Here is an 11,041-nt window from a genome sequence, read left to right on the forward strand (position 1 = left end):
AGGGGATTACAAGGAAGATTTATGTGTGTTTCGAGCGCGGCTGGTTTCCCAGTGTAGGGAGCTGAGATCGCTGCTTCCCATTTCCATTTTTCATTTGCGCTTTAGGGAGAGCAGTCGGACGCGGGGGGAGCGTGTCTCCGGGGCGGCGGGCTGATCACAGGGCTCCGCGTCTCCTGGCGGGCCGGGAGACTGTGAGAATGGCTTGCCAGCGCGTCGCCCCCGGCGTGGCTAGAGCTGGCCCCCGCCTCCCCCAGCCGGCTTTGTTTCGCCCCTCTCTCACCCCTCCTCCTCCCCGCCCCCTCACTTCTGGGACCCGGGTGCATCCTGGCTTTCCCTTCTCTTTGCCCTTCTCCTTGTCTTTGGAAACGCCCTCTTCCTCTGGCCCCTGCACCCTTCTGCTCTCTGCTTCGAGGGCTTCCCGGGGAAAGGCGCTCCGTGGTCCGGCCCTACCCCGCCGCCGCCGGGTGCCAGGTTCGGCGACTCCGGCGAGTCTGTGGGGCCTCGGCCCACCCCGGAGCTGGGGCCGCCCGCCCTCCCGGCTCCCAGGCTCGCTCATGCCAAGGCCTGTTGCGTGATTCCAACTTGGGCTGACATTCTCTGCCCCGGGCGCTCCGGCGTAGGCCTCTTAATCATCTTGTCTGCTGCAGATCCTCGACACCAGCCAATTTACTGCCCCGTCTCTCTTCGCCGGTTTCAGGAGGGGGAGGGGAGTGTGCGTATAGGAGGGGAGGGCACAGTGAACCGCAGGAAGAACGCTGGCATCCGCTCCTTGCAAAGAAAACGGTGGAATTTGGAGCCTGGGGGAGGGGTAGCAGGAATGGGGGTCTGCTTAGGGAAGTCAGAATCGAGGGGTCAATGGGCTTCAATCCAGGCTTTGCTAGCCTGGGAAAACAATGCAGGAATGCAAATGGACACTGGACTGTGTAGCCTCCCTGCCTTCCCCAGAGCTCCAACTCCTTGGACCACACTCTGTTGTAAACCAGATTCAATGCAGGCCCCAAACAATCTGGCCAGAAAAGTGAGGATCCCTCTCCGTGGTGCCTAGAAAGTCACCCTTGTCCCATGACTAGTGTTTGTTTTAGTTTTTGGCAGGGATTAGTTGAAGATGCACAGCAGGACGGCCTGAATAATCATTCTAGAGGAGAGGAGGCCTGGATCTGGCAATTAGGGCTCTCTGGCTTGCCCTCGACTTCTGTGAAGGCTGGTCACTTCAGAGGTAATGGCTAAGGTTCAGGCTGCCATGTAGGAAGGACCCAGAGCTCTCCCAGACCTAGAATGCTGCTCTTCCACACAAGGTGAAGTTGGAAAGGCCTCTGGGTAACTCTGGGCCTCATAATTGCTGGCAAATTAAAGTCTTACTACTATCTGGGGGCATTGGAACAAAATAATATACTACTAAGAGCAAAAACTTATTGAGGGCATACAGTATGCCACACATTGTTACATCATTGCCTCATTAAATGCTCACAACTCTGAGATAGCTGCTATTATTAATCCTGTCTTATACATCTGCAAACTGCAGCACAGAAAGGTTAAGTGAGTAGCCTAAAGTCACACAGTCAGACTGAAGCCAGGAAGCTTCCAATTGTTGGCCCCAGTGCTTTCAAGGAAAGGGACTTTTAGTTCAGGCCTGGATTACCTACCTACCCCTGGCCTTTGCAGGGAATGCCAGAAATTAGAGTCACTTCCAAAGCTGGGAGCTAGTTAAAGTAGAAAGCAGACCAGAATAACATACGTATCTTTCCCCTCTGAGATTCTGAGGTGGAACGATACTGCTTCCACAGCAATGTGCATTGGTCTCCGTGTGAATGTGCATGAATTTATGTCAGTGTTAGGTGTTAGTGTAAGTGTGATTCAGTATGTGATAGTTTGGATGTGATTGTGAGAGTCACAGTGTGTGATTGCATGTGTGCTAGCGCACTTTTGTGCGCCCAGGGTCGCCCTATATTGCAGTCTCCCGAGGACCTGGGTGACTCATTGAGTTCTCAGCTCAGCCAGCCCCAGAAGGGCCGCGGGGCAAACAGGGGAGGGTCTAAAGTAGGGATCTGACCCCGGTTTTGACTGGTTCCCCGCGGCGACTCGAATGCACTGCGGGGCCAGCACTGCGGGCGCGGTGGCGGCTGAGACCGCCCAGGAGCGGGGCTGCGGCGCCGGCGCCGGAGGGGCCGGGCGGGCGGAGGCTGGAGCCGCCCTGCGCTCAGTGACTCACCGCGCCGAGAGATGGCGAACCTCGGGCCGGGACTCGGAAGCGGGCAGAGCGTGAACACTCGCGCAGCGACACTGCGCTGAGTGCGCCTGTCCTCTCCTTGCCACATCTCACCGCGACTCGTAGCCTCCGAAAGATGTAAATGTCACTCTTGGCTGACCTGGGTCCCCGCTTGGGCAGCGGCTCGAGCTTCCAGGTCGTGACACCAAGGAAAAAGCGCACACATCCAATGAAAACAATAATTTATTTAAATAATCTCTTCATACTGTAAAATCAACATTAAGAGCATGTTGTTTTCATAATAAATAACCCCAAAATACCTTTCAAGAACAAAAGACTTTAGGACAAAATAAAACAAATCCAAATCAGTAGCTTAGTTAAACTGAGAAAATTTTTCAAGGGGAAAAATAAAAGGGGTTGCTGAGGTCACTGCTGAACCGCAGTTTTCACAGGTGGGGGGGTTTACAAAAAAGTCTGAAAAGATGAGTATTTTTATACAAATAAATCAGTGGGAAATCTGCACAGACACTTTTATTTACAAACGCTATGTCGAAGTCCAGGCTAATAATCCTGAATAGGTTTTAAAAAAGATAATTTAAACACATTTTTTGCAGTGTCCACATATTAAAAAATCATTTTTCCCCAACATCAAAATGAGGTCATCCGCAAAGGCACCTAAACATTTTTTAAAATCAAAATTAAACTCCACTGGTGAAGGAAGGGGAGAGCTAAGGGAGTGTTCCTGGGGGAGAGCTAAGGTGGGGAAGGGACGGGGGCTCCAAGGGCTGGAAACTGCAGGGCAGAAAAAAAGCGGCAGGCCGCCTGGGTCAAGGAGGAGTGAGGGGGGTGGGAGGGCGGGCAGGCAGGACCCGGGAGGTCAATAACCCTAGAGGACTGGAGTTGAGCCTGGGGGCGGGCGAGGAGAAAGGAGCCTCAGAGGGCCTGGGCAGCCTTGAGGGCGGGGGAGGCGTCTCTCTCGGGGACTCAGCTCGCGGCCCGCGGCGAAAAAGGCGCCGGACTGCCTCGCCGGGCGGGGCGGGGCGGGGAGGGGAGGGGAGGCGAGGCGAGGCAAGTCTGAGGCGGGACTCAGGTCGGAAAGGCGTCTGTGGCAGGAGTCCTTCGCCACGTGGAGGCCGGGTTCCTCCGAGAGGAACCCGTGGGGCGAGAAGACGCCTTCCAGTCCCTGTCTGCGCAGTGGCCGCGCGAGGGAGCAGGGCCTGGGGTAGGCCATCTTGGGACGCCACCTCCGGGAGCGGCGGGTGGCATCTTAGGGGCCAGCAGGAGGAACCCTCTGGCTCTGGGAGTGAGCACTGAGGCTAACTGGTCTCTGCTCTCTCAGTCTCTGGCGCAGTCTCCAGGGGTTAGAAAATCGTCCCCGCGCTCACCGGGGCGCCCCCGCTGCCGTGGTGGTGATGGTGGTGGTGGTGCGGCTGCTGGGTCTGCGTCGGGTGCAGCAGTGGCGCCGGGGCCTGCAGGTGCGAGCCGGAGCCCGAGGCCTGGTGGTACCACGGGTAGTTGCCCAGGAAAGCCGAGGCCGCGCTGCTCGGGCTAGAGCCCGTGCTCCCCGCGCCGCTGCCGCCGCTGCCCGGGCCGCCGCTGCCCGGGCCGCCGCTGCCCGCCATCCGCTGCTGCACGCCGAAGTCCCAGGAGGCCGGCGCCGAGGACGGTGGAGAAGCACAAGGTGGCGAGGCGCTAGCCCCTGGGTGCTGCTCCGAAGGGATCTCACCGCTCTTCCACATCTTCTTGAACTTGGATCGGCGGTTCTGGAACCAGATTTTGACCTTGGTGGAAAAGGGACCTGAGCATTAGTGGAGGACCCTCGGTCTGGGGCAGGGGAGGGGAGGAAGCGTAGGAAGACCGGGTAAGAGGTGGTCACCCCGGGAAGGTAAGGCGATTAAGTGCCGCGGCCTCGGAGGCTCTGTAGGTTCCTGCTCCTTTGGGAGGTAATCTCAAAAACCCAGACAGCTGATGTGTGGTAACTGCAGTGATGGTGACAGCGGGCGGGGGTCAGGAGGGCCAACTGTTTTACCCGCTTAATCAGTAGTGGTTGGAAAGACAACTTGATACAAGATTTCTGCCCACCCCGGTCCTTTCCTTTTCTCACACGCGGCGGCCCCCTGGGGAATTTCAGCTTCGTGAGTATAAGGTTAGGCCGCCCAAGATGCGGACCTCGAAATCCTTAAAATTACTTAAGAAACACAACAACAACAACAACAACAACAACAACAACAAAACATTGTCCAGAACCCGCCTGCTTCCCAGCCATCCTAGGTCAGCGCCCTCCTCCTGCCTCTCAGTCCGCGAGCCCTCACCTGAGTCTGTGTGAGGCCCAGAGACGCCGCCAGTTCGGCTCGCTCGGGCAGTGCCAGGTATTGAGTCTTTTGGAAACGCCGCTGAAGAGCCGCCAGCTGGAAACTGGAGTAGATGGTTCGGGGTTTCCGGACTTTCTTTGGCTTCCCGTTTACTATCCGGATTTCAGGCTCGAGGTCCTCTTTCTCTGCTATGAAACGGAATCGTGAGACCCGCGCAACCAGGGGCCTGAAGTTCTTGCCTGCTGGGAGCGCAGCATGGGACCTGGCCTGAGCCGGGAGGCAGGTTCTTGGAGGCGCCGAGCGGCGCTCAAGCACAACTTCGCAACGCGCGTACCCGCGCCGCCACGGAACCCGGGAACTAGATCCTCCAGGGACGGGGAAGACAGGGGCAAACCGGAGAGAAAGAGGCAGCAAGTGGTAAAGAAAAGGTTACCACGAAGCATGCACCGTGCGCCCATTCGGCTCCCGAGGCCACCTGGTCCTACTGAGTACAGAGGGACGTACCCGGTGACCCTTGGTCGATTGGAGGTTGAGGAGAGTAAAGGGCGCGGGGCGAGCAGGGAGCAGTGTGAAAGGCCAGGGCTCCAGGTGGATCCCTGCCCCAAATATTTTTATCCCACCCATCCCAGTAACCAGGCTGACTTGGCACACTTGACGCCAACGTTATGCATACCAGGTTCGTTGTTTGCTGGGGACGAACTGGTCCCGTAGGGCGCGTAGGAGGTGTAGGCGGCGGTGTAGCCCAGGTCGTAGCCGCTCTTGGCGGAATAAGGGACGTTGCTGAGGCCGCTGGCGTGGTACTGGTAGGAACCCATGTGCGCGTAGGGCGAGCCCCCACTGCCGCCGCCGCCCGCCGGGTGCTGTTGGTTGGTATAGTAGCTGCTGTCGGTAGCTGTGGACACCGGGAGGGTGGGCGACTCCTGGGGCTTGTGGAGGCTGCTGCTGTTGCTGCCGCCGGGGCCAGCGCCGCCGCCGCTCGGGGGCTGCTGGTGCTGGTGGTACGTAGTGGAGGCCGTAATCTGGGTCGAGTGCATATCAGCTACCAGACTGTCAAAGACTCCAGTCATCCTGGCCCGGGACGGGAAAGAGCAGGGGTAGCGGGCGCGAGGGGGTAGGGAGGCGCCTCCTCTGTCTCTCCCCGTCCCCGCCAGCAGCCAATGTAATTACAGGGGGGAGGGGGGAGGAAAACAAGAGATGTAGCAACGGTCTAGGCAACTCCTCCTCCGGGGGAGGCGATCACCGTGCACTGCTCGGGACAGCAGTAGCCGGCTGCATCCTCTCTTCCGCCTCTAGGGCCGCTCAGCTCCTTGCCCAGCGCGGGCTCAGGCTGGGGGTAGGCAGTGGAGTGGGTAGGGATAGCGGGGCCTTGCCAGGGCTCCAGGAGGTGGGAGCAGGTGAACAGCCTAGAGCGGCTTTAGGATTGTCTGCGGGGCGGGCTCCTGCAGGGTGGGCATTTAACACTCGTCACGTGAGCGCATGCGACGTCACCTAGCAACAGCCAATCAGAAGAGCCACGCCGCGAGGCTACTGGCGCCCAGGAAAGCCAGGCGGGGAGGTGGCGTCACAGGGCCCGCGCTGAGGCTGCTGTGGTTCTGGGGGCAGACAAGCGGCTGCTGAATGAGAGCAGCGACGTGAGGGTCTGGGAGTGGGGCGGTGGGGAGTTAGGGAGGCCGGCTGGCTGGAGGACAGAAGGCGTGAAGACGGAGATTGGCATTTCCCTCAGAGGAAGAAGAAACGTGGTCTCTCATCCCAATCTGTGTACAGGTGCCAACCAATTCTGGTAATTCGTTACCTTCATGTCCGAGGTCAACTTTCAAACGTTAATCCAAATAAAGCAGTGCCGAGAGCCCGGTCAGCTCTAGCTCCGCTTTTCCTGGAAGGGTCTGGCATTTACTCTTGTCAGCCACTCGGCACCGGACATACTCAATTGATTTAAATTATCCATAAACCATATATAATAATACCTGCTTCCTAACTAACCCACAGGGATATTAGGGCAATTAATTCGATAATATTTAAACTATTTTTAGTTGTTGCTTGAGAGAAAAGCTATATATGTCCAAGGGTATTCTTGCTAATGATACATTCGAAACCATTTTCCTTGTACTTTCCTGACACTCTAACTCTGAGTAACTATGTGTATATGATGGATAATTGACGACCGAAAAACGATCCCAGGGATTTCCTCCCGACTGTTGGAAAGCTAGACCAGACTGACCAGATGGCCTTCAAAGTTCATTCTAACTCTAAATTCCACTTTTTTAAGAAAAAGGAAATGGGATAATACTTCTGTGAGAGTGTCATCTCGCTACTAGAAGTCTTGGTAAACTTACAGAAACAAATAGAAAAGTTTTACCTCACGATCTTAATCCTATTTTACGTTTTTTTTTTTCATTTTAGGACCCTGCTTGGTCCTATCATTGCAATTTCTTCTTTTAAATCTGAAGGGTCGACTTCCTCTATCTCTATTTCCTGGTGGCTGGGAACCAGGGCTGGAGTTGAGGGACATGCGCCTATACTGGACTCCTGTTACTGCCTTGTGGCGCCACCTGGTGGAGGTGTTCGTGGTTGCAGCGGGCCCAGTAGACGGTCTAATCACACCCAGGCGCCAGGCTCTGAACCCCCCCACAAAGAACAAAATAGTAATTAAAAGCCACAAAATTGTACTAGTGCGTGCCATCTGAAGCGCCCCTTCCTAAAGACATACATGTCGCTGAAAGAACGTGTTACAACAACTGCCTAATGGAAAACAAGTTGATACTTTGAAAAATATGATCTTCCCCAGAAAAACCAAGTGTGTAATTTAAAAACTCAAACATCCACATAGCTCACTCTCTGCAGAATAGCGAGGACGGTAATCCGCCTTCAAATCTGCCAGGATTTAGTCCCTAGGTTTCCTTTTGGTTACAAAAGCCCCAAACAGAGAAGGGTGAGCTGGTTAGAAAGTTCTGGAGGTGGGATTCACCAGTACAGGTCACATCACCTCATTACTGTGCTCAGCCTGGTACTTTGTGCACCCCCAGTCACAAAGTTAACCTACTGATATTCAATCAAGATTGCCTTTTGGTGTCTGGACACCAAATTCCAATTTTTTCTGTCACCACAGTGGCAGCTGTTTTGACGTAAGATAGAAGGTTGTGTTCCTCTTGAAAATGAACTATAAAACATCTAATTTCCATTGTCTTTCCTTGTCTCTGCTCCTTTGTTCCCACCCCAAGCATGTCCTGCAGACTTTTTCAAGGTGGCAGGTGTGTTGTATTTTATTATCTATGAGAAACTGCATTAAATAGCCTTAAGTCCAGGTCAGCTGAGATCTGGTAAATGGCATCTTCCTGGAAGGAAAGATGACTCCAGTTCCCCTTTAACTGGAAAACAAGGGACTATGTGTATGTGGGAAAAAAGACCAGAGGCAGTGAGGAGAGAGAGAGTGAGAGAGGGGGGCAGAATTTGCAACTGCATTTGGAGAATCAAGTAAAGACTTGCGATGTTAATTCTGATAATCTGGACACAAATCTGGGTTTACCTAAATTATCTGATCATCACATCACAATATGTAAATGATTTCCTCACTTTGGTCTAAAGTCAGGGAGACATAACTATAGAGAACTGGCACTCTTGTCCGCAGTTCAGAGCAGGGTGATGCCTCTCTCCATAGTGATCTGAGAGGACTTTAGTGGGGGCTCCGACTGAGTTTGAGGGGATTAGAGATAACTTCATGTGGCCCAAATTTCTCCTCAGCCTCAGGGCACCCTCCTTCCCCTTTTCTGCTTTTGGTTTACTCTCTTGCCTGGACAGTTTTTTTTTTTTACTCTGCAAGAATCTAGAGAAGAATGGGAGCTGGAGGGAGGCTCAGTGTCTCTGCTTTGGTCTCGTATGTTCCAACATCGCCCCTGAGACCTTCCTGCTTTGGATCTCATGCCCGCCAGGCTGTCGCAGTAGTGCTTTATCTGGTCACCGGGTCTCAACTCCTCCTTCCTTGGGAGCCTTGTGACAACAGTTGCAGGCAAAGACAGACTCAGTCCCATCGTACAGACGAAAACTGAGGCTCCAAGGCAGAAATGACTTCCTTGAGTCAGGTACCCCTCCTTTCTCTGTTGCTATAGAGCAAATCACAGGGTATATACTGTAAGCCTTGATTGAACAGCTGCCAGTCTCTGGCAGACAGCAAGCCGCTATGGAGAACAGGTCATTTGCACCTTGCTTTCAGTCCCCTGCCCCACCGATGGCCGGGGTCAGGATTTCAGGGCTTCTCCTGGTTCCCTGAGTTGTCTCTGTTCTGCATCCTAAGTTACACAGAGAGCTGATTAGACTTGGAGGGGTGCGATGGGCAAGAGGATAACCCTCTGCCGGCAGGGATCACAGGGCAGGCGCCAGCCTGCACTTTGTTCAGAGTGGGGACAGGCTTATTCTCACTCGCCTGCCGCAGTCAGGGCCACAAGCGCTGCTGCTAGACTGCCCCCTGTCCCCATGCTGCACTCTGTCGTCAAGGGTCCCAGGGACACAGATTTCTGGGCTACTGGTCTAAGAGGCATTCTTTGGAGTTTTTGTCCCCAGAGTAGTGGCTCTAGGACTCTGCACTTTTGAACTTTTTGGGGTTCGTTCTAAAACTCACGGACATTGGGAGAGGGTAGGGGTTTGGATTATGGGAGTCTCATGTCCATCTTTCCAGGACCAGACTGGCTGTGCTCTCATTCCTTCTTCATTGGCTGTTGCATCTTCTCCACCGTAACTCTTGCCCAGTCCTTTGGTGTTACCAGTGCTCTCAACCTGGTTTTCCCCACTGAGTCCTAACCCGGCTTTAACAGACGGTTGGTGTGGTGTGGCCAGCTCCTCTTAGCACCTCTCAGCCCCTCTGGCCCATGAGCAGATGGGATCTCTGACTCTGGGGTCAGCGTTCTTGGCTCCCACATTTTTTTTCTTGCATAGACTGGAGGAGAAGACATAATAGAAATAAATCCAGTGAAAATAAAAACTCAACAAAAAAACTCGAGAAAACTCTTCGAGGGCAACTGCACCTCGGGCCCACCGTCCGTGCGTAGAGTAGATGGCCTTCGGGTCCTCTGCCCACTGCTACCCACAGCCCCCAGCGGCATCCTCACATCTTTTGCCTTCAGCTGAGAGACTGTCCGGATTTCTGCATCTTTGAAGGCCCCTCTCTCCATCTACCCCCCAACCCCCGCTAAGAGCTTGAGGGTCTCAGGCAGCTAGTCTCGCCTACCGTGCCAGGTGCTGGGAGTTCCTGTCCTCCAGAAACTTACAGTCTTGTGGAAAAAGCAGATATATTCCGATAACTAATAGTGATGGCCAGCATTTATTTCTTCAGCGTTGCCTGAGCGCCAGGAGTTCTGCCAAGCCCTTTACCTTCATTATCTCACTGACCCCTGGGAGCCATCCTTTATGGCGGGCACACAATTATCCACATTGTGGAACCCAAGGCTTAGGGAGGACGATTTTTTTCCGCTTAAGGATAGGCATTGGTGTGCAGACTCGAACGCAGGTGGAGGCAAGACCACCGCGGCTCCGGGCAGGTTTCTGGCCTGGGGATCAGGGGAGAAGGCCGGCACACCCACCTCTCCTCGCCGGGGGCTACGAGGCAGCAGGACCGCCCAGGGTGCGCGCAGACTGTCCGAATTCGAGCGCGCCCTCTGGCCCCAGGAGCAGACTGGAAGGAGCCGTTTCCCGGGAGACCGGCTTGCGCGGGCGCTGACCGGGAGGGGCCTCCGCAGACCGGGAAGATCCGGAAATAGACCTGAGGGTCACGGGGGGAGGGTGGGGGAATAGGAGGCGGGTGCCCCCGTGCTGCTCTTCACGCGAACCCCAGCTCCGCGAGGGTGTTTTGCCCCCAGCTGAGTCTCTGCTGAGGATCACCTCTGCTCTCTCCTGGGGTGAGCAAACCCAAAGGGCTTGGCGACAGTGAGCGGACACTCGGTGTTCACAGCCTCACCTTTTCCCGCAAGGGTCATGGCGCTGGGTGGCAGTTCAGCATGCTTCTAGAACTTTCAGCCCCAATTTCACCGACTTCCTTCTAGGTCTTCCTGACCCAAATCAGGCCCATTTCGTACTATTGTCTATTCAGTGGTTAAAGCAAAGAGAGCAAAAGCGGGGGTTCCTGACGGGAGAGGGTGTCCAGCCTGGGGCGAGGAGTCCCTCCCTCCACCGGCCAGGGCTGAGGCGGGTCCTCAGTGTCCAGTAGGCGCTCCCAGGCCCGGATACTCAGAGGCTGGCAAGTGTCAGTGGGCGAGAGGAACGCGTTCTCTCAGCGGCTAAAAGCTTGGGATCTGGAGGTACAGGTCCTTCAGCCACAAACACTGATGGTGTAAGTACCCCCCCCCCCCCCGCCACTGCGCGGAGCACTGGGATCTCTGCACTTCCAGCGGCACCCAAGTGGCGTGGCCGGAGGTGTGCAAACAGTTCTCAGCAAGGTTTGTTGTTGGACGTGAAAGAAAACAGCCTCCGACGCCCCCCACCCCTCCACCGGGGACTGGGCCACCTCAGCTGGGGCAGAGGCGCCTAGGTGCGCGCA

General features: G+C 55.2%; 1 protein-coding gene across 2 annotated transcripts; it reads right to left on the minus strand.

Moving 5' to 3' along the window:
- Positions 1-2,473: 2,473 nt before the first annotated feature.
- DLX2 (distal-less homeobox 2) lies at positions 2,474-6,042 on the minus strand. 2 transcript variants are annotated; one of them, XM_032479691.1, is made up of 3 exons: positions 5,192-6,042; positions 4,519-4,703; positions 2,474-3,987 (listed from the first exon to the last, which is right to left on the minus strand). In XM_032479691.1, the coding sequence occupies exons 1-3, from the start codon at positions 5,583-5,585 to the stop codon at positions 3,568-3,570; spliced, it is 999 nt and encodes a 332-aa protein (XP_032335582.1). In that variant the 5' UTR covers positions 5,586-6,042; the 3' UTR covers positions 2,474-3,567. The 2 variants fall into 2 exon arrangements, with proteins under 2 accessions (XP_032335582.1, XP_032335581.1); XM_032479690.1 differs by having other exon boundaries at positions 4,519-4,706.
- Between the last annotated feature and the right edge of the window lie 4,999 nt (positions 6,043-11,041).

Source organism: Camelus ferus, chromosome 5, assembly GCF_009834535.1.
Source record: "Camelus ferus isolate YT-003-E chromosome 5, BCGSAC_Cfer_1.0, whole genome shotgun sequence".
NCBI lineage: Eukaryota > Metazoa > Chordata > Mammalia > Artiodactyla > Camelidae > Camelus > Camelus ferus.